At 42.1% G+C, this 23,891-nt stretch overlaps 1 protein-coding gene across 1 annotated transcript; it reads left to right on the forward strand.

The window, feature by feature from the left end:
- The first annotated feature begins 283 nt into the window (after positions 1 to 283).
- On the forward strand, positions 284 to 3,113 carry LOC109044051 (diaminopimelate decarboxylase). The gene is made up of 2 exons (XM_019061536.2): positions 284 to 465; positions 1,313 to 3,113. Exon 2 carries the CDS (start codon positions 1,466 to 1,468, stop codon positions 2,777 to 2,779), a length of 1,314 nt encoding a protein of 437 aa, XP_018917081.2. The 5' UTR covers positions 284 to 465; positions 1,313 to 1,465; the 3' UTR covers positions 2,780 to 3,113.
- Positions 3,114 to 23,891: the final 20,778 nt, after the last annotated feature.

Raw genomic sequence — 23,891 nt, forward strand, 5'->3', positions numbered from 1 at the left:
AGAGGCGGATCCAGCAATTTGGCAACACCGGATTTCCTCCATTTAAACCTATGCTAAATGATCGATTCTTGTCGGAGCACCTGGCCCCTCTAAGAATCGATACATTTTCATACGTCTAAATGAAGAAAAACAACGTTGCCAATTTGCTAGATCCGCCAATGCTCAAAGGATCAGGCTTATAAGAGTGACAAGAGCGTTTACTTATTAGATTCATTATTTTTAATCGTGCCAGCCATGCGTTAATCAATCTAATTAAAATTGATAACAGTTATAAGTAGCGGTGAGATAAGAACAAGCCAGTGTTCGAGTGTTAACAGTTATTTTGTGACGACTAGGTACAGGAATGATTTCTCGAATATAGCACGATTCAGCGTGCACGCCCATTGCGCAGATCCCTCCCCAAGGTTTTTGGAAGCACTAAGTAGTTTTCGGCTGAACTGTCTCATGTCTCCAGTCTCTAAGGAAGTAAGTTTTTAACATTATTGAATCACCTGATTACTATGTGTGAGGTTACCCGTGATTTAAATCGTCAATAGCCCTCTATCCGTACATTATGTAGCAGCAAAGTTGAGGACAACAGTGGCATGCGGTGGGTTCAGTTACAAGGCAAGCTGTTGTACTTGCCACGGAGGAAGGGGTGCAACGTGACCCCACTCACTCTCCTCCCCGTCTCAAGAGCACTTCCCGGCAATTTTTTTTCAAATTCAGATCCTCTGCAACTCCTTATTCACCTACTCTATTTCACGGAAAAAATCTAATGGAACGTCTGGAAAAGTGTGGCCTTCTTCTTCGCTGTCTTACTTACCTATTATTTTATTTTACTCAACTTTTTTCGAGGTACTTTCAGAATTAAAGGACGGCTCCTTGCTCTTACCTCCTGATTTTGCCACTTTTTCGAGGTATTATTTCTCGTCCCAGTTCTATAGACTAGTAGGAATAGGTATTATGATCCAGTAAGTTTGCCAGAAAAACATCTTCCTGTGTGTAAAACAGGATTGAGGCTGTTTCACTACTCGATAAGTAGATAGTAAATCCAAGTGGACGACAAATTATAGAATTGGGGGGGGGGGGGGGCAATCTCAACCTTGACGGGAAGAGGGAACAGAGAGCGTCCGAAGACAAGAGCAGCGCGCTGCAGTGAAGGGCCGGCCGAGGGAAGCGAGCTGCTATTGAACATCAAATCGCTAGGACTTGAAATTTATATCGCTCTCCTCGTCGCGTCTAGACGGTATATTTATTGGGTAACATTTACTATTGAATGTATAATTTAATAAATAAAAAATATTAAATTTTACCCAAAATTATTTTTCAGTTTATGAGACCGCAAGGAAGATGAACCTGGTGCGCACACCAAATCAAACGGGCTCTTTGGTTTTCACAAATGACGAAGCAGTCAGTGCTGTGAGTTTCTCGACGCATGATTCTTAGATAGCCTAACCTCCCTGAAGATTAGTAGCCTTCCCTCATGGCCGGAATAGTACCACTTTTGAATCACTTCACATATCGTAATAATGAACTCTACTGCGAAGATATTCCAGTCGCAAATCTGGCTGAAAAATATGGCACACCACTGTACGTATACAGCCAGGCAGCAATCCTCAAGCAGCTACAGGCACTCCAGGAGGCATTCTCTGAGCTTAAGCCATTAGTCTGTTATTCAGTAAAGGCAAACTCCAATCTATCAATTCTTCGTTTGTTGGCGGAACATGGAAGTGGATTTGATGTAGTATCCGGTGGTGAGTTGAAGCGTGTCAGTGTCGCTGGAGGCCAGGCTAGACAAACTGTCTTTGCTGGGGTTGGCAAAACCGATGAGGAGATTGCTGCTGGCCTAACCGCTGGGGTCCTCATGTTCAACGTGGAGAGCGAGGAGGAATTGGATGCTATTGTCCGAGTAGCTCAATCCAAAAAAATCCAGGCACCTGTGGCTCTCCGTATTAATCCTGATGTTGACCCCAAAACGCATCGGTATATTTCGACAGGTCATAAGGAGTCAAAGTTTGGCATGGATATTCAACGATCATTATTGCTTGCGGAAAAATTCAAAGGCTCAGAATCTATAAAGATGATTGGCATTCATATGCATATAGGGTCGCAGATTACATCAACAACCCCTTACAGCAGTGCAGCAGCTAAATCTGTTGATATTATTACTCGTCTGCGGGAAATGGGCCACCCAATTGACTGGTTTAACATGGGTGGCGGCTTTGGAATCAGTTATGATGGGAAGACGAGTCCATCAATTTCAGAATTTGCTGCTGCTGTGATACCCAGCATAAGGAAAACGGGGTGCCGTCTAGTGATGGAACCTGGTCGGGTGATTGTTGGTAATGCCGGCATTCTTATCAGTCGAGTAATTTACACCAAGGTATCGGGGGAAAAACGGTTTCTGATCCAGGACGCTGCCATGAATGATCTAATCCGTCCATCTTTGTACGAGTCGTTTCATGGGATTTGGCCAGTCAAAGTCCCTGCTGGCTTTCCTTCCCCACCGGATGATTTTGAAACATCGCGTATTAATGGAACAAAGTTATGCGACGTGGTTGGCCCAGTGTGTGAAAGCGGTGACTTCTTGGCTCAAGATCGAGCTTTGCCACCCTTAAATCGGGGTGAGCTCCTAGCCATTTTTTCCGCCGGGGCATATGGAATGACAATGGCTTCCAACTACAATTCTCGCCCTCGCCCTGCTGAGCTGTTGGTCAATGGATCAGGCGTAGTTGTGGCTCGCCGGCGGGAGACCTTTGATGACTTAATTGCCGAGGAGCTAAATCCTCTTAGTTAAGAAATTCGACTTACACATATACCGAATTGAGAAAAAATCCAGGGAAGAAATGTGATAATTTCTTAACCCTCCTCAAGCACCGCAGCACAGATTGCAATAAATTGCAATTACGTGGTGAAAGTATTGATATTTCACCCGAGTGTTGTGCATGCTGCCTATTTACTGATCGCAGGAACACTTCTTATTTGCATTTTCATTGCATTGCACATTGCCTAACTTTCTGACACAGGGAGATCATTTTCTTTATTGTTTAAAATCGCGCGGCAATCATTGGCCAAATTCTGTGAAAATGTTGCAATTTCATTAAATAAAATTGAGATTTATCGCAATTGTATTTCAATATTTTCGTTGCAATGTGCTACCTAGATGTCTGGACTATTACTCATCTGTCCTCTCTCAATTATCCTTCACAAGAGCTTATTTGCACCCTCCCCAGTTTCAATCAATAAAGGTTTAATACACTATCATGAAAATTTATTTGTGCACCAAATAGATAAGACTGCCTCTAAAATCAGTGGCATTCTCTGCCCCGAAGATCACCAATTTCTCGAATTAGAGGCCAGACCAACAGGGTACTAAGTAAGTGTAACTTTTCAAATACTACTTCGTTCGAGCAAGAAAGTCACTGCTTCCCCTATCTTCTTCAATTGATTATGTTAAGGTCATTATTTTCCGAGTGCTATTCTTTCAGAAGATAGCACAGAAGAAACAGTTGAGTCAAATTCTTTAAAAAAAATCGAAATGGTATTTATTTCGTCTGAACGAGTCCTCGGGAATAAAATGGGGAACAATAACTTCTGGAGCTGACTTTTTCTTTTCAACGTGTTGAGTTCATTGGTGTCATAATGTGGACGGTCGGTACACAAAGGCGCGAACCCTAAAAGTAAGGAATGCATAGCCTAATAACGCAAAGGGAGAGTGTCGAGACTCACTCAAAAATCGTGCCAAAATCCCTAAATAAAGGAAAACTGAAGATGAAACATGTGCATGATTTTGGATAGTAAATTAGCTGTAGGATTTTATGCGAGGGACTTTGGGCCAGCTTCGCGCATTGTTCTTTGAATATTTCGCACTTTTGTTTCAAAAGTATGACGCTAAAATTAAGTTGAGTACTAAGAGAAACAAGCACAGCGCCGTCAGTTAGTATCATATGCGACGAACACAGAGTAAATTTCATTATAACGCCTGGATACAACTATTCGAGCTTTACGGATGTCCGTGTTGCATACACGCGGGAGTGAAGGCGTTTTGGCTCTGCCGGCACTCACCGCTTCACCTTCGGCGCGCGGCGCGAAGCGACCGCGGGGTGGTTGGATTGCGCGGATAAAAAATGACAGAGGGCCCTCAGTTTTTCGTTTATACCTCAAGCATACCTCTTAGGCACGAATAGTCATATGTAGAGCAGTTTCTCTGCAAATTAAACGTATTTATGCTAAAAGAAACTATGTCTCACGCAATCCCTATGCACATAGTTCCTTTTGGCATATATACGTCCAATTATGCTTAGCACATCGCTTTATCAAAACTGAAACAAAATATACTCACACCCTATACGCATGTGCAACTATTCGTGCGCAGTGAATGTTTTTCATAGAGTACATAGAGTCGTAATGTAAATGGAAGAGCTGGCGCCATGTTCTGCTCGACGAATTCCGAGCCCGGTGTGCGCCGAGTTCGGGTCGCTTTTTCGATCCATTTTCGATCCAAAATGGCGGCGTGGAATACGTGGTAATTCCTATCTCCATTGTTGTTGTTGTTGTTGTTGTTGTTGTCATCGGATGGCCGGGTACCCGTGTATCGCAAACAAGCGATTATGTATCGAAAAAGTGACCCGGCGTCACACAGGAGTCTCGAAATTCGGGACATGGAAAATGCTTAAAAGTGGCGCCAGCTCTCCCACTTACATTACGACTCTATGCACTCTATGATGTTTTTACAGTATAAACGAAAAAATGAGAGCGCTCTGTCATTTTGGATTCTGGATGTACGACCCGCTGCTGCGCCGCGGGTGAGATGGTGGGTGGTGATTGTCTGGAGAATCAAAACGTCTTAACTTAGAGAAAGGGGGAAGGAAAGTACGGGCGGATAAATGGAATTTTAGAATTCGATCCTGTGAATATACATAAAGTATTGCAAAATGCACTTTCAACATTTTAAATTTGCGTGAAAGTTTAATGCGTCGTACTAATTAGGTAAACCGAATTTATTGAAATTTGCACCTAGAAATTAGTAGCAGTACATAAAATGTATTATAGGCTCCACAGCATATAATGGCTATTGGTGGGGCACCACCTGGAGTGAGTTCGTCTGAACATAAAATTTAGAGGTTCCAAGAAAAGAGTACACATTTTGGGTGTAAAAAAACAGAATATTAAATTTTTCGAAGTCTGGGAGCATAAGTCATAGGAATAGTATAGGAAAAAAATATATGAATTAAAATTGTTAATTGCACAGTTTTAAAGAAATGACGATTTTTGCCTGCTTAATAATGTCGATAATATAGTATTAAAAATGATTGTGTAAATTTTTGGTGTGGGGGGGTGGGGGTAAATAAATAATGCTTCCTGCGTGATTGCTTTCTAGAGTATGATTGCAAGTCCAATGCGTATGACCGACCTCTGGACTGCGTTAAGCAGAAAGGAACCGAGCCACACCAGATATTGCAAAATTTAATAGAACAATTTAATTTTTTACATGAAAACGGTTGTGCAGATTTTTGTGCAAATTTCAGTGAATTTTCTGCATAGTACGGGGGTACTGCATAACTCGAGGAATCCGCAAAAAAGTTCTCTCGTAAAAAATCAATTTGCCTGGTTAAATTTGGCAACAGCTAATGTGGCTTAGTTCCTTTCTGCTAGGCGCGGTTATCCTTTCGATTTTTTCACATTAGTTGTTTTCATAGTTTTAAGCTAACAATTAGTTTACGCTCGGACTCATGCCAAGTTTTATTAAAGCTTGCTTACCGAACGCTCGTTTTTTGGGAAATTTTGATCAGGTTGTCTTCAAACTTCTTTTTTCAGCTTGTAAACTGGAAATGATCAACCTTAACTTACTACTAGCAATCTTGGTCCATCACTAGTAATTAAGATTAGCTGAAATAATTGTAAGTCTTTTTTATCGCTTATCAATTAAATTGTCTTCATAACAGGTATTTTTCTTATAACTCAATTCTGTCTTGTTTGCCTGTTGAAATGTTTGTCTTGGGACAATACTGTCTCCAACTTCATCCCTTTAATCTATTCATAATCTGCCTAAGTATGTTTATTGCCGTTTATTCGATATGCAGGTGAATCAAATTATCTATAGGTTCTCAATATCCCGTTTGTATAAGTGTATCCGACCATGTACCTTTGATAAATAAGTAATAATATAAATAATAGTCTTAACGAGCATTCAATGCTTTAGATAATTATTTTAAGAAGGTTGTACGTCTTAATTGGATTGCATTTTGCAAAAAGGAACCACTAGCATTGCAATGATGCTAAGATTGTGCAACTTCATCCTTTGCAATAAAATTGCGGAAATTGTGAAAAACTATGAAATTTAGATGGTAATTTTTGTCTTAAATTCACAGTTTTTAGCGAGTAAAATAGAAACTATTAATGGATAATCGGGTTGTTCCTCCAAGACAAAAGAAGTTGCACAATCTTAGCAACATTGGAATGCTAGTGGTTCATTTTTGCAAAATGCAATCCAATTGTCCCTCAGAGCGCTCTTAAAATTGATCTGGTGATAATGATTTGTTTTCAGGGATTGTCTTGAGGTATTATTAGCTGCAAGCTCAACGGCAACAGGGCGACGAGGGAGGTTGGGACTCAGGGGTGGACGGTGCGGTGCCGTGTTTGGAGGGGTGTAAGCGCAATGGAGTTGCGAAAAAAAGGGGTTCGGGGATTCGGGTTGGAGGCGCCCATGCCCATGCCTCAAAGCTCCAAGCTCCATTGTGCTGCTTATTAAACAGCTTCATACGGCCCAAAATTTATGTCCCAACTTGAGCCGCCTCATCGAAAATTCCTCCTCAACAATTAACAATGGGCTCCTTTCTGGCTCCCCGTCCCTGCCTCCCCCCACCTCCCCTCCGGCCGAATAAATCATCATCATTAGAACAAAAGGCGAGGGAATTTATTGAATTATTTTGGTTTAAAATCGCGTAGGGGTCGATTCATGAGCCCCGTCTCCGGCCAAGTTGCCTGATCTGCCGTGCTAAGGAAAAACACCCAACTAACATTCGAGACTTGCCAAATTTCTCCGGATAAAACATGTGTTTTTGAAAAAAGATATGTTTATTTTCCCCCGAAATTTCAGCATATTTTAGATTAAATTGCGGACGAGATTGGCTGAAAAATTTGAAGAAAAATGTTGACAATTTCCCCAGTAGTTTCGTATCTATTAAAGGAAACATGGCAATGTCCTGAGACTTATACGGCGTTCTTCCCATAGAGTACATAGAGTCGTAATGTAAGTGGGTGAGCTGGCGCCACTTTTAAGCATTTTCCAGGTCCCGAATTTCGAGACTCCTGTGTGACGCCGGGTCACTTTTTCGATACATAATCGATTGTTTGCGATACACAGGTACCCGGCCACCCGATGTAAACAAAGAAGATAGGGATCACCACGTATTCCGCAACGCCATCTTGGATCGAACTTGTATCGAAAAAGTGACCCGAACTCGGCGCACACCGGGCTCGGAACTCGTCGAGCAGAACATGGCGCCAGCTCTCACATTTACATTACGACTCTATGTACTCTATGGTTCTTCCTTAGTGCGGTAGTGATGTCCTTAAGCAGTCCCCACGTACCTGGATGCCTCTCCTCCAATTTATCTCTTTCATTCCTCCGGGATTTGCTATTTAAGTTTGTCGTTTTTTGTAAAATTTCGCGAAAAGTACGATCATTGGTTTTTTCCAAAACGAACTTTCAAGCTTAAAAAACTTTCAAAGTTAAAGCCGTAAAAGAGGGCAACCTCCACACCACGCTGAGAGGATGGATACACCTCTGACCTCTGAGTATATTCAAATAGAGAATGACCTACCAGTGACCGATTAATAACCTTTAATTCTATCGACTATTCCTCCGATGACAAGGGATGGATGCTTTTACTATAATGAATGAATAAAAAATGAGTTCTAAGGAAGCAATCAAATAATGTTGTATTTTAACCAATATTAATGGCGTGATGGGATTTGCCTCCTTGCAGACCCTGCTTTGCAAAGGGCCCCAGGCTTTCAGGCGCCTGGCGGGCTCTTGGCTCTCGGCCATCAGGTTTTTTTAGGTTGATCGTTGATATCAAATCATTTTCCAAATATTTCATTCATGAGGAAGTCTTGCCCATTATTTTTTAAGCCATGCGCCAGCTGTAAACATCTGGTTATTCGGTTGCCACTCGTTTTTTTCTGTGGTCCTGATCACTGATATACTACCGTGCTAAGGAAAAATAACGTATGAACATCCAAATGTTACCAAATTTACTCTCAGAATATACTTATTTTTGAAGAAAGTTATATTTTTCATTGAAATATTCAGACACTTCAGATGAAATTACGAACAAATATCTCTGAAAATTTGGAAGAAGAAGACTTACAAATTTGCCCGGAAAGTGCTGATTTCTCAGATGAAGTTTGACAATGTATGAAGGCTCATACGGCGTTTTTCTTTGGCACGGCAGTGAAGGCCGGTGCCGGTGCTCATGTAGCATTGATCTCAAAGCAAGCACTGATCAGCACCAAGAATAGTCCTCACGAGCACTTGCCGGACACTGGTCGAGGCTGACATCAGTGTCACTGGTACTGGTCTTTAGTCTTCTCTGACACTGGTTTAAGTGTTTGTTGCATCAACTTAAATGCTTGTCGACACATTATAGTTTGATCTGCTTCAACTGCAAGTGTCAGTAACCTATATAGTTGTCTGCCATACCTCTTTAAGATTCTCTCTGTCGTCATCATCATCATCACCACCACCTTTCGTCTTTACGCAATGTCACACCAGTTTTAGCAAAAATACAAGGGGTTATAAGTTTACTCGGGGCTGTGCCCCCTAGCCCAACCCCCAGAGACCGCCTCGCGTTCTCTTAGGCCCGCGTCGACAAAATAACAACCAAAAAAAAATTGAAAGATTTTCATACCCGACTCTCATTCATCCAATCTCCCTCTGGCCGGGAGCAATTGGACCGATAAGAATCGAATGAAAAAATCGTCATTTATTTCAAAATTCAAGCAAAGACTGAAACGAAACGCAACGGAGCATTTCGTCGCTTTTAGATAGTCTGTAAAAGGAGCATACCTTCGATTCACTTATACCCTACTAACAGACCAAGATTCAACATTGCCTGCTTCGTTCAATTTTCCGCTAAATTTGAAATTCCCGCCATTTTTCATTGCCGGGACTTTCAAATTTTGCCCCCTTTCCAAGCTTTCTGGTCTCCTCTAATATAAAAAAACCTGGGTCCTATTTTCAAATTCTGATTACAGTGGGCTCATCTAAGGACTATTACTTGTCAGAAACCGAAAAAATCATGGAAATTGGCCCAGTAGAACGCAACGAACTGTGATAAAAAATAAAAAAATTACATTGTTTAAATGGGGAAATTCGCAATTCTACCACGGAATATCAAAAAACCTGAGTCATATTTTTAAAATCTAAATAAAGCGGGCTCATCTCAAGACAATTGCCTGTCGATAGCCGCAAAAATAATGAAAATCGGAACGGTATAACACTGGCAATAAGCGTTACCAGACACGCAAATTTAAGAGATCTCGGACCTCATAGTATGGATCAGATGCTTAGTATTTACTTAAACTCGACATATAAACTCAATAGAGAATCTGCAGGTGTCTGAAATTGTGTGAATTTCATGTGTAAAATGAAACTACTTGAAGAACTGAACACGAGGATATCCTTTGCCTCTAAATATTGAACAATTATTGGAGGAAAAAGACAAAATAACCTTATCTGCCAAATAACATGTGAATAAATGGGAAATGCTGCCAGATGATGTCACAAGGCGGCAAATTTTCTCTTTTTTAAATCTGTTTTTCTACAATTTCCCAATTCAGAAAGAAATAATGCAAAATACTGCGAACTCGGCTCATTAAGAAAATTTGTGCAAATTCTCCATTCAGGGGAGAATATGTGGTCGAATAAATCGGAGCATCTGTTCCTACTTCAGTTGTCAAGCATATCGATGACCAAAGTTCAAAACTACGTATCTCCTCTGCGTTGTTTCAAAATTTCCACTCCTTTTTTATTTTTTCGAAGAGAAAGCTAGCCATACAGCTCGAAATTTATACAGAACTAGCGACCCGTACGTGCTTCGCACGTATGAAACATACAATCAGAGAAAACAGAATTCATCTCACAATAATCAATAATCAGTAGGACATGAATCGTTGCGATGTATTATACGACATTATAATGCGGCATTACTATTATAATGCATTATACTGGATTATAGGCATTATAAATCATTATTACCACGTGGGAATGAAATGTTGCAGAATGAATTGAAAATCATGTCGGCAAAATTTATTACAAAAATAGTATAACATGTAGGTACATAACATAAAGGTAATACAAATTAAATGATTAGAGCGTGTATATTTTATTACATTATAGGTATATTGTAATCATTTTTGTCATTGTTGGAAATTTTGATAGTTTGAAATTTGATAGTTTGAAATTTGATAGTTTGAAATTTGATAGTTGATAGTTTGATGCTTGAAAATGTTGGCACTTTATTTAGTTAAGGTGATTCGTAGAAATAGTTACTCCAAAAAATCATGTTAGAGCAGAGAAGTACGGCAATGACGTAAGGACGTTTTCATTGCCATACTGCAAGGAAAAATTTCCGTCCGCAATCCGAGCAATTCCAAAAGGAAGAAAACATATATATAAAGAAAGAATGATCACATAGAAACATTCACATACAAATCCATCCCTACCGAATATGTGAATAGCTTCGACATCATCTTGAGATACTATTCGGAAATCTTCAAATTTAGACGACTCAGCTTCATGCAAAACAAATATCAAAAAACGAATTTAGAAAATTGGTGCCCTCCGATCTGAAATCACTTTATAGACCATTGAAAAGCCCTATGCAAAATGTCAACTTTAAAATCGAATTTTTAGGGGTCCCGCCCGCATTGGTCCTAAACGTCAACGTGAATATTCCATGAGAATTTGCCAGAAATTGTTCAACGATGATTTTCTTGGCGAGGTGTGACAATATTATTGATTTTCTTTTTTAAAATAAGGGCGTTAAAGCTGGTTTGAGTTAAAAAGATTCCTGCTTGGCACGAAAGGCTGAGGTTGACAGAAAATCCTTCGGCGCGTGGGGAGTGCGGCGAGTCTGCAGAAAGGAAACCTCGATGTTCCCGACTGAGCACCAAACAGTTGGCGATGGAAATTCGCAGGACGGAAATTTCATATGAATAACGTAAAAATAAAATGACAAAAAAAACATATGTGAGCAGTTGCAGAATTTCCCGTTTCCACACGATGTACACGAACAGAACTCTCCGACCGCTGAGAAAGATCCGGCAACACCGCAACACTCGAACAATCGGGACGGTAGCCGTAGAAACGCTCGTTCCGTCTACAACAAAAGGGCGACCGAGCTCCGGTCGTCGTTTCAGAGTAGACCATCAGAGTAGCCGCGACGCCTACGCGGAGGGACTCGCGGCGCCCCCCCCCCCCCCCCCCCCCCGCCAAAGCCGGCCGAAGGCCAGCTCCGCCGAACGCGCAACGAATGAAGGGACCGCACGGCAAAAACGACCGATCGACCGACGAGGAGGGCGCAGAAACGGATTTCCCAGAAACATTCGTAGGGCACCAGCGCCTCCCCGGATCGCCGGATCACGATACCCGCCCTTATCGGACGTCGGCACCGTAGGACCCGTCCGCCGACGGAACCGCGAGCCCGCGGGACGAACGGGGAGGTACGAAGTGACCGTTACAAGGAATCGACCGACGAAACGGTCCGAGGGGCACCGCGCCCACCCCGGGAGTTCGGGGTCGAAAATTCAGCGGGGACGGGACGCCGCCCGGCCGGGGGCCCCCGCTGACCGAAACTCCAGGCCGCGGGCCGAACGTGACGGGAGCGGTGGCGGTTTTTCCGAAAACGGTCGCGGGGCCCCAGCGCCCCTCCCGGGTCGCCGGATCCGAAATCCGACCTTATCGGACGTCGGCACAGTAGGACCCGTCCGCAGCCGGAACCCCGAGCCCGGGGGACGAACGGGGAGGTACGAAGTGACCGTTACAAGGAATCGGCCGACGGAACGGTCCGAGGGGCACCGCGCCCCCCGGAAGCGCAAAAAAACGAAACGGCCGGAGGGACAAGGAGCCGATAGCCGGGACGCGACCGCACGTGGAAGCGCGACCGGAAAGACGCGCGCCAGGCCGAGGGACGGGCGAAAAACGGAACCACCCCCGGGGCCCGTAGCAACCCCCCTGGGGGTGGGAACGGGAAAACCCGCGGGGGGAACGGAGACCCGGCCGCGGGGGGTCCGCCGAACGAACATCAAGGGCGCGGGACGCGCTGGGACGGCGTGGCGGGGACCGATGTTCAGAGGGTCGCGGGGTAAATCGTATAACTTTATATAAGAGATATTCTCTTAACAGAGAGGGAAAATCGAGGAAGTTTTCACGACATTACTTTGACTTATTTCCAAAGAAAAAATAAAGTATGACAGAAAGGCTACACCGGAGATACGTGGTTTCGGACTTTGGCTTTCGATATCAAGCGAGAATTTTCAACATCTTAGTCGAATAATGTCATCTTAGTCGGCACTTGTCCAAACGTACTAATATTTTTTTTTTAATTTAATTTTTATTTATTTTACAATTTTAGTACATTAGAGGCTTAATCAAGCTTACGGCACAAGTCAAAGGTGTGGTTGAACAGGATTAAATTGTTACAAATTGTAAATGAAATTCGAATTAGTTTTCGGTTTCTTCATAAAATCATCAGAAAAAATAATATTTCATGACTTCTCTAGGTTTCATTAACTTTTTCAAGGAACTTATTTAGGAAGTAGGTAATCCGATTTAAAAAGGAGTTGAACTGGCAGCGCTCAATTTGAAATGTGCCGCTCAATGCGTTAGATTTCATGGAGGCGTGAATTTTCGGCGTAAATGGCAACCTTGATATAGAGACAGTCAAGTTTTGAGGAAAAGCGCTATCCAGGAGGCATGAACAAGGGTGGAGGGGGGAAGGGGGGCTCGGGAGGGAGGAGTCAATAAGGGAATTGTTGGGGAGAAGCTTAATGGAATGCAAACAACTTAGTCAATCCCTGTGAGGGACCCACGCGCCCGGGCCTGCATGCACATGCGAATTTGGACGCATGCATGCCTCGGCAAATACCGACTAATAGTGTGCAAATAATTACAGGCCTTTAGTCCTTTACGTTTCATTTTATATTCAATTAATTACATCCACCGCCCGTATCCCCCCCTTCTCTGCATAGCTCTCGGCGTGGTACACTCTCCCCCCCCCCCCCCCCGTCATTTTCGTCTTGCGAATTTTGAACCGTCGGAATATGTTGAGCGCATATTCCTGTAGCTTGTCTCGTTTCTGAACAGGATGATTTGGGCGGGTGATAAAAAACCTTTTTCTCTGTTTTAACCGTGATAGCGATAAACGAGCGTCAAACATGATTATGAGTGGCGTTAGCCGCATCCGGGCAAGTCACCCATCCTCCAACAATTGGCTAAAACTCACTGGCACCAAGTTTCAGCCCTCGACGTCGCCCTGAACATAAAAAAATAAAAATAAAAAAATGCGTTTTTTGAAAACTGAAACATCACCCCGCAAGCAATTCAACAAGTTCCGCGATCCTTCCGAGAGCAATTCTACTGTTTTTTTTGACGTGTGGAGAAAGAAGAAAGTTGGACATAATTGGATTATTTTCGCCGCCCAAAATAGCCTTTTCTGCCACCTCTTGGAAACAGTTTTGAATGTTTACAGACTTCGACGAAACGAACCACAAATCTTCGTGAAATCGACAAATTGCAGGGCTCGATGAAAAATGGAAAACATGAGGTTTGAAACAAAAGATTTACCTGCAGGAAGAATAAAAATGAAAAAATAATTCATAATTTGTCAAATTACGTTACTGGAGGTGCTTTCCAGACTCTCCGCCGTGTGATCTCTTTCCTCATGAAATTATGAGGAGAAAACTTGATGCGTAATTCCTTAGTTTATTTCTTGTCTAGAGCCCCATTTTAGAAAAAAAGTTACTACTTAAGTATATATTTTCCTGTTTCCTGGGATCGCAACTAAACATTAACAGGAAAGAAAGGAAAACAATTCATATGCTTTCTAAGATGGCACTTCAAGTACGAAATGATTTACTCCAAATAACTTTTATTATATTCAAATTAAAGCAAAATATATCCAACTGCAATTTTCTAAGAAGTTGCAAAGGGAATAAAAAGCCTAGAGCCCTGATAAATGAAAGCATTATTCAAAACTTGCGGTGCGAGATGAATGCGTATTCTTAAATAGGTAGGCAACTTTTCGCGCTCCCGGTAACGTTTGTTGCCTAAACGGCCAAATTGAAGGCGGGCATGAAGTGGACGATATCAATAGGTGCATGCTGGATCCTTTTCGGAAGCAAGTTTTGTCTGTCTTTGAAGTAAGTCGTGATTTCTCTCTATACTCGGTCCATTCATTTAAGTACCGTGAATTCCTCTTTATCAGAAGCTTTTGCTGAAGGAATTTTTGAAGGGAATCCATCCGACGAAGCCGTCAGTTTCTCCGCGAGTGAATCCGAAAATGACAAGAAGTTTAGACTACGGTAAAGAGGAAGGTAACCTTTTAATGACTAGGAAAAAAAGAGAGAGAACAACACATTCTTCGGAGGAATGTGTCTGGCACACTAAAAAAGTGTCATCAGAAAAGCTAAAATGATGAATTGGTAATATATCCGATTATGGAAGAAAACACCTGGATTATGGAAGAAAAAAACGTATCCTCGAACGCTGCAAATTTGAAAATGCGTTATTAAGACTCCATATGTTATGAGGGCTTTCCATAACTTACGTAGTACGCGAATCTGCCAATGTTTTGACACCCACTCACTCACCCGTTGTAACGCGAGCGTAGCGCTGATCCAGACACCTGTCAAATAGTTATGTAACATTTGCCGCACCCCCCCCCCCTCTTTTTTCACGAGGGGGTACCTATAGAATAGTATATCATCGTAAATCGCACGCTTATTTGAAACACAAAAAAATATCATAATACCGAACGCGGAGAGGTGATTCTAACGCATTGGAACTTCGCCTACAATTTTTGGTGTAGGCAACACGGGTTCTCTAGTGGTCGAATAGTGGTATCATCGTGAAATGGCACGCTCGAGTCAGACGCTAACATCGGAATTTGCAGTTTTAGTCGAAAATTTCATGTCCACCCTCTCTAAATGGTAGGCTAAATTGTGCGACGGACTTGAAAATGAGGATCTTAAATGACAGAATGCCTTAAATTCTTCATTCATATCAGAGGAAAACCCTTAGGCACTAATAGTTACTCTGAAAATCCTGCTCAGCACGTCGCTATGAAAAGACATTTGGACGTATTTCTACCAAACAGATTATGTGCACTAAGACATGAGCCCTGAGATCCATAAGAATATATGCATAACAGGGCTCATGTCATAATGATGCACAATGCACATAGTTCCGTTTGGCAGAAATACGTCCATTTGATGAAAGACCACCCGCAAATCTCAATGAGCAAGTCGTTGACACTGATAATCACTCCTTGCCACATAGGGGCTGTCCATAAATTACGTAACGTTACGTAGAGTGAGGTAAATGGGTCTTCATATTTTCGTGATCAAGCGTCACAAGGGGTGGAGGGAGTCAAGCTCATCGCTACATAACAGTATGTATACTAGATTGCATTTTTTTTTTCTTTCATTCATTTTATATTTTTTTATTTCTTCTCATCCAGCATATGAGTAGGTAACTTTTTCCTTTTAATTTTCTGTTCTCTTTAAAATGCATTACATTTTTATCACCATTTATTGTCTATACCATTCATTTTTACTTTCACTTGCATTTTTCACAAAATTTCATCCCCACTATACTTTCCCAAAATGCACATATGTTCTAATTTTGTGCTTCAAACATTCAATTATATCAGAATACATGTATTCAATGAAAAGAAGCAATTTCTTGTGCCAGTGGGATCAGGAGATCTATTCGGCCGATTCTCACGAATTTTTTTTCGAGTGTAGCGATGCGTTTAAGAACTTGCCAAATTCGATCAGATTCGAACCTTTGAAATTCCTTGATTTCTCGGGTCGCCTTCCGATATTTGGACGTATTTCTATCAAACGGAACTATGTGCATTGAGACATGAGCCCTGATACCCATAAGAATATATGCATAACAGGGCTCACGTCATAATGCACATAGTTCCGTTTGACAGAAATGCGTCCATTTTTGAAGCCTCGTGAACTCCACTTGTGGCTTTAATGAGTGGTTCACACTTTTGACAGGTCCTATTTTCTTGCGAGGGGTCTCACTAGCTTGGGTGTATAAAATGTTACTGAATATATTCATAAGGATTGTTAAAAAAACACAAATACTTGAGTGAAGAAAAACTTTAGAAGAAAAATTTAGGTACTTGATTTTTGTCAGCGCCTTACCCAGGCCCGCCACATCTCGTTTCGGGCCCTGGTACCAGTTTTAAGGTCCGGGCCCCAAGCACGGAGGGGGGGGGGGGTCCGAGGGGCATCCCCCGAGAAATTTTAGAATTTATACGACTAATCGGACGCATTTTGAAGCTTCCATAAAGAATTTTCCATCAATTTCTGCAGAATAATTATGTTTTTTTTTCTACTCTCAGCACAAAATATTTGCGAATTGTTGCATTCAAAACATCTGGAACATTTTTATTTTTTTTTTGGGGGGGGGGGCATATGATACTATTTTCAGTTCTAAGAAGGCCGGGCCCCCCTGTACTCCCCTTTCGTTTGTCTATGGCAAGGGAGTTGAGCCATGAGCCATTGAAGTCGAGGATGCCTAAACTGGAGACCCTTAGCATCTGACGACGGAAGAAAATGAAACGCAGTTCCTAAAAATATCCCTCTGTACTGAAAATCTTGAAAATAGATAAAAATTTTCCAAGAAGGATACTTCTTTGAAAATTTAAGAAGAATTCTACAGTGCCCCAGCGTGTTTCTGAAAATCTATTCACCTTTTGCGAAATTTTTACGGTAAATTTTTCACTTTTTCTTAAGAAACGAGGGTTGCGTGTGAATTCGTAGTGGTTTTTCACGGGTAACACGGGCCCCGGTACCTGGGACCCAGTTTCCCCCCCTTGTTGCGGGCCTGCCTTCATGCACGCTGGGCGTGTCGATTTCCTTTGACATTTTTGGAGTGGTGAATGCATAGCTGAGGTGCGCTCCAGCTAGAATTGTATTTAGCAAATGTCTGGTTTTTCCACGAGGATTAAAAATAAACGAGTGGCACGGAATATCACAAAAGAATATGAACTATGCAAACCGATAATCCGGATATCGGAACTTGGCTGTTTTGAAAACGCCTTCAAATTCGGCGTGATACCTCACGCATTCCGGAGAGTTCAAATAGTTGTATCATTGCGCCTTAGAAATGCGACAGAAGATTACAATTGAAATAGCCTTCATGCACGCTGGCCTTTTTGATTTCCGTTAACATTTTTGCAGTCATGAATGCGCTTAAGTGCGCTTCAGGTAGAGTTGTATTTAGCAAATGTGTGGTTTTTATAGGAGGATTATAATTAAACAAGTGGTTACAAACGGAAACAAAAGAATATGAACTATGCAAAACGATAATCCGAGTATCGGAACTTGGCTGTTTTGAAAACGCCTTCAAATGCGGCGTGATACCTCACGCATTCCGGAGAGTTCAAATAGTTGTATCATTGCGCCGTATGAATGTGACAGAAGATTTAAATGGAAATAGCCTCCATGCTTACCTGGGATTTTATGCGAGGGTTTTGGGCCAGCTTCCGTTAAATAAACGTCACAATTGATACGGTTTTTTTTATGAAATCAGACTAGTACTGGTGCTCCAATTTGATGGATAAGAAGGATCAGTAAGGTAAGACATGTTTTCTACAAGCTTTGGGCGGTTGGGCCCTGCTATACCGGGTTCTTAATTAACCGTATGTGTTGATTTTTATTTTCGACCGGACCTCTTTCCTAACTCTTTATCCAAAAAAAATACAAATATGTCGGGATGTGCGCTCGAATTCTTCCTGAAGTGACCACGAATCGACTTTGCCGCATTCGTCGTTTCTTAGATCTGAGAAGGCAGAGGCGCAGTCCACATTTTAGGACGGCAATGTTGATACATATTTGAAAAATCAAGACATAATTCGGGATATTAACAATGTCACGATAAAAAGCAATAATGGTTTACTTTATCAGCACAACAAACGACGCTGCAATTAAGTTACATTGTAAAAGAAACAATCAAGGCTTCAGTCTGTTAGTGTCGCACGCTACAATGTACCAATTTCATTCTAACTCTTAGATGCAACTATTCGGGCTCCATGGATGTCCGTGCTGCATAAGCACAGAGTTGAAGGCGTTTGAACTGTCAGACACTCACCGCTTCATCCGCACCGCGGCGCAAACCTGCCATGACAGCGGAATTTCCTGCAAGGATCCAAAATAGCAGAGCGCTTTCAATTTCATCCTTCAGTTATATACAAGGATGTGAATATCTTTTTCCTTTGTGTCTCAGTTTTGGTACCGGCATCCCTAAGAACATAGCATTGATTAAACTACCAAAAATTGTTTCACGGTTGACGCGGCGGCGTTGCAGTTACCTGTCATATTTCGATTATTGAACGTCAACTGATCGATCATCGTTGTTGGACAAAACTTACGTGACTTTCACCCTTATCCAAGAAAGCGCTCCGAAATTTTGAGCCAAAATGTGCCGTAATATTTTTTTTTTTTCGAAAAACTGAAGGACCAGTAATTTTGAAACACCGCATCGAGATCTGTTCTTGTGGTTCGACCGCTACTCTAGTTCTAGTTAGGTAAAATTTTTTTACAGTGGCTTAACTCACCAAGCGCGGGCCCGCCCGCAGACTTTATTTTTCAACCCCGGCCTCCTGATACCCAGACTCGATTAAGGGATTAAAAAAACCAAATTTCAAATTTCTAGCCGGCGACTGGGCCCCTTATTAGAGGCGTGGGCCCTCCCACATTGCAAGCCCCTCATTTACGCTGCTGATTTTTTGCCTGGAGCCATTGAAAACTTCCAATACTAAATGACAAGTTCAAGTGACCATGAATGATCCCCCCTCAAAAACAAGAACTGATCACCTCTTCCGTAAGAGTGCTGCTAGTCCGTAGCGGAGCGCGAAGCCCCTTCCCGAGGAACTGCGTTACGTCACGTGGACGGACGGAGCCCTGGCAAGTTATCAATCAGGAAGGTGCGCCGGCTACGAGGGAGAAGAGAGCAGATGGTCACGACCAATGAAATAGATGAGAGTGGAGTGTCACCTGTTCGGGGCCTGCCTACCGCGGCGTCTTCGAATGACTCGTGCGTCGGGCGCGCAACCGCGGAGCGGCCACTCCGCCCAGCTGCATTTCATTTTCCCGCCTAAATACGTGTTTATCGCCGTGGTTTCGGATTTCACCGATGCAGCGCCAGCGTCGTGCCTTATACAGAAATCCCCGCCGCGCCATGTCCGTGGGCAGCCTTGGCCGGCCGCGAGGAGGAGGTTCCAGCACAGCACGAGTCCACGCTCGCCTCGTTCCTCGTTCCCGAAATTCAGTCTCGGAGAACCTCTCGAAGGCGTCAGTACGTCGCATCGCCCCGCGCGTTCAAGGCTACCGTACAAAGCAACGTGCTTTTCCAAGGTTTTTCATTCAACCATTTGCATTCCGGTATCTGTGGTGTTTATGCGTTTGAAACCTGTTTAGTGGAATGTGCATTTGATATTTCACCTTCGTTCCAAGTGAAGATTCCCAGGTGCTTTGAAACTCGCCGAGAAAGTTTGTTTTTACCCCTGTTGTCATTTGAATGACTCAAGAGTGATCAATCGCCGGGTCGCAGCTCGTTAGCTCACCAATAGTGCAGAAATGTTATGTTTGTTTCCGTGTTATTAATCTCCGATTGATATTGTCTCGGATTATTAGTGTCTGGTTCTGTTCCTCTCGCCGGAGTTTAGTGATATTCATCTCAGCCCTCTCTTATCAACTGTTACTGCCGGCTGAATTTACTAAGGTTTGAGCTTCATTTTCCTTCTCTCCTTGCTTTGTCTCTTCTATTGAATGAATTATTTTAGCTTTTTTCTACAAGGATTTCTTGTTGTTCCGATTTGTTTGGTTTCAATTTTTTTCCCTGTTTTAGTCGCACCAATTGTGATGCCGTGACAGACACTTGTTTATACCAGACAAATTCTCATGTAGCATGCGTTGTTCAGTCTCTTTTTTTCCTCGTCATCCGAGAGGACCCACTTTTTTGTCGTTGTTTTTAACGCCCTGTCAGTTTCGGATTCACTCACGCAGACACTGGCGGCTCTAACTGGCAGATATTCTCCAGTGTCTAACTTTAAATGGACAAAGTTCATCATATATTAGGAACCAACCCACTTTACCTAAGTTGAAACTAAGAAAAAGAGGTTTGAGATTTATTCCTGCATAAGGCTCAATTCACAAAATAAACTTTAACCCCTCATTTCACAAACTAGTTTCTTTTTTTCGCCTTTCAGTTTTTGGCAGGAGAAAATCATACGGCCAGTGAAACTCAATAACATTCTTATCTCGAATTTTTTCGAAAATGTGGGTCGGTTCTCGGTCCAAATCAAAAGCCTCTAAGAAAGGTTTGTTTATATCGAAGTCTTTGGCCCGAAAAATTGTATTGCACCTTTGAAAAGCGTAATTTTTAAAGTTGGCGGTTAATCAGGATCAAAACTGAATCAATGGTGCAACTTTTCACTGACCCTAACTCAGGACGTTCGCACGGTCAATGTGTAGGTGCATGCTTCTTTGAGGCTTCGAGAGAGCCATTCATATTGATTCTCTGAAGGGCCCCCTCATTTCAATTCGAATTCACGGGACCCTCAATTAAAAGGAACGCCGCTGAAGTCAATCCTTGGCCGGTCCATTCCTAGCCTCTTGTTCGCCGAAAGCGTAATACAACAAGCATTTTTTAACGCGACGGCTCATGGAAGAATCGCTGGCTGCCGGTGTTTTTCGGAATTTATTAATTTACAGCGATGATTATTCCCGTGAATTTTGGCCTTTTTTGTTGACACAAGTCCGATCAAATCAAAAAACGCACTCCTCTCGATTTGTGTGCAATGATTTTTGTACCTAAACACCCTGCGGGAAGGCAGGAGCTGGGAACCCGCGCATACGGCATCGCCAGTCGCCGCACACTAGTCTCAGGTGCAGAGATCTGGACGAAACAGCCTCAGAGTGACTTCATTGGTGCTCCAAGACGTAGCGACGAAGGAAAAACGCCGTATGAACAGTCAGGCGTTGCCAAATTTCCATTTCTAATACACGAATTTTCTGGTAAACTTATAAATATTTTTCTTCCAATCTTTCAGATAATGTTGTTTGCAATTTCACCTAAAGCTCCTGAAAATTTCAAGGAAAAATATTCATAACTTTCCTCAAAAATAAACATTTCATCGAAGGAAACTTGGCAACTCTCGAATGTTCATACGGCGTTCTTCCTTGGCATGGCAGTGTACTCTATGGGGAAAACCACCGGCTTCTAGAGAATAGTTATCTCGCTGACTTTGCCCTCCAACAATCAGCATCCCTCAAGCCAAGCATATCAGCTTTTTAAGTTCAAGCCTCGAATCCTTACATGCCCTTGATTTCATTCCAGAATCGAAGAGTTACACGCACAGGCACCTAAACAAGCTATCCAGGGGTACGGGTAACCCAACAAGGCGAGAATACCTAAAAGTCGGAAGATACCCGAAGAAAGTATTTTCCAATTGAGATAGGTACATCAACTATCCGCCAAATGAAAAGTATCATACTTTTCTTTAAGTACTACGGGAAGTCCTTCGTTCACCTTGCAACGGGGAAGGCATGTCCGTATTTATCGGATAGGTTAGTTGAGCAATCACCAAATAACGGCACGTTATAGAGAGAGAGAGAGCAGAAAAAAAGAAGGGCGCTTCTAAAAAAAAAATGTCTTTCTTCCTTTCTTTCACGTAGTAACGCGGGTAAATTTGACCAAAATAAGTTACATTTACTCACAAAAGACTTCATATTTTTGATAATTTTCCGAGGGACGCCTCTCGGACGTATCATATTTACGGGCGTACGTAGTCCTTCAGATTACAACCATCACAGGAGGTGGCAAAATTCTACTTGCATCAAGGCAACCACTGGCAGGTCTAACAATGAATCCAGTGTTTGAAGGGGGCAAAGCCGTCGTGGATTTCGTAGCCACAGGCAGCAGTGGACTGTATAAACTGTCAGACCATACTGTTGTAATTTTAAGTACCTTTGAGGTATTAGTACGAAGATATTTTCGCTGATCACGGCTACATACTGACCTGAAAAAAAGCCTAGAAGTTATCGTAACACGCCGTTACTGAACACTCAATGGCCGTCCATAAATTACGTAACGCTGCAAGGGGGTTTCAAAGGGGAGGTGAGATAAAAAAATGCCGAAAAAGTGCTTTACTTCTTTTAAAAACGCTTACTCAAAGTAGTACCAATAAGTATGGTGTCCGCTGATTTTGATCTTTGAAGTTGATACAGCAACTTTCATACCATTCCTTCGTATCTTTTAAGTAAGTTACACCGGTTCAGTGTAAATGAAATGTCCCTTCTTGAACTATCGAAGACTAGGTAAAGATCTGTAACGCTGAAAATACGTACGTAATTAACATACTTTCGTGTAGAAGTGAAAAACAAAATCCGCGAGTAAAGAGGCCGTGAAAGTCTTAGACTATTGTGTGGTAATTGACACTATCGTGACAATTTTTTTTGGATGTTTACAGTAATTAAAATAGTACTTATTTTCTAGTTCCAAATTTCTTCTTAGCGGGACTACTAAAGCATAGTAAGTGTGCAATGGCGTCCTATGTGGAGGAAAGAACAGGCTCCATCTGTCATCATCCAATAGTAACTAGAAACCCAATTATTTCAAAAAAAGGGAGTCAAACAATGATGACTCGGAAAATTGGGTGCACCTCATTAGTTATACTTTTTTTTTTTCAGTCTCCATATTTTTAAAAAGACAGAATCCCAAAAAGAGCTAGGCACCCACTGGATGAGAAAGATAATTAACGATGTTATGAGGATGGAAATAAATGTTAATCGTTACCACACGGAAAAAAATGGTATTACGTTGGTAACTATACCACCATAGTTGGTGAATGTATGTGGCGTATAAACATATTTATAAGGGCTCGAGCAAGGGTGGTACTCTGAAAAAGGTAAGCGGATAGTTCGATCAACTATTCCCGAATAGCTATTGGAAGATCAGGCGGGACCGGCAGAAGTATGGTTACGTGAGTCATTACGTATAACCAGGGCGCAGCCAATTTTAATATTTGAATCAGCGCGGGTTTATCTAGCTCCTTCCACTATCACGGCCACGTAAGTTGGGTATTTCTCCGCTAGAGTGCAGCGAAACTATCCTACTCATGTGAACTATACCACAATAGCTGGGTTGCCTATGTTTCCTGTCTCCGAAGAGGCTGCCATTATAATAAGGCCAAAAATACCCATACCCACTCTCAGTACTGACGATTCTGTAGACTCATTGTACTTAAATAGAATAGGTGACATTTTTAACGACATGTGAATACAAATAGGCTTTGCTCGCGTCTCTTGGTTTATTTGTAACTTCAGTTCATTTGATTTATGTAATTTAAAAGTAATTATTAAACGTGCGCACGGTCGACGCAGAGTTTTTGAGTTGAGATACCTGACACGCCGAGTTGAAATTCCTGCATCCCCGATTTGTTGTTTGTTTTGGGTTTTGGCCAAGTGCAAGTTTGGCGTTCATGCCGCAGAATTTTTTTTTTTTTTTTTTTTTTTTTTTTTTTTTTTTTTTTTTTTTTTATTAAGCATTAGTATCAAGAATGTGGCCTAAGTGAAAATTGTTAATTAATTTATGTGAATCT

This window comes from Bemisia tabaci, chromosome 1 (genome assembly GCF_918797505.1).
Source record: "Bemisia tabaci chromosome 1, PGI_BMITA_v3".
Lineage (NCBI taxonomy): Eukaryota > Metazoa > Arthropoda > Insecta > Hemiptera > Aleyrodidae > Bemisia > Bemisia tabaci.

What these genes read in the sequence shown, in the direction of transcription:
- LOC109044051 (XM_019061536.2), top strand. Translation starts at nt 1,466, where the DNA reads ATGGCCGGAATAGTACCACTTTTGAATCACTTCACATATCGTAATAAT.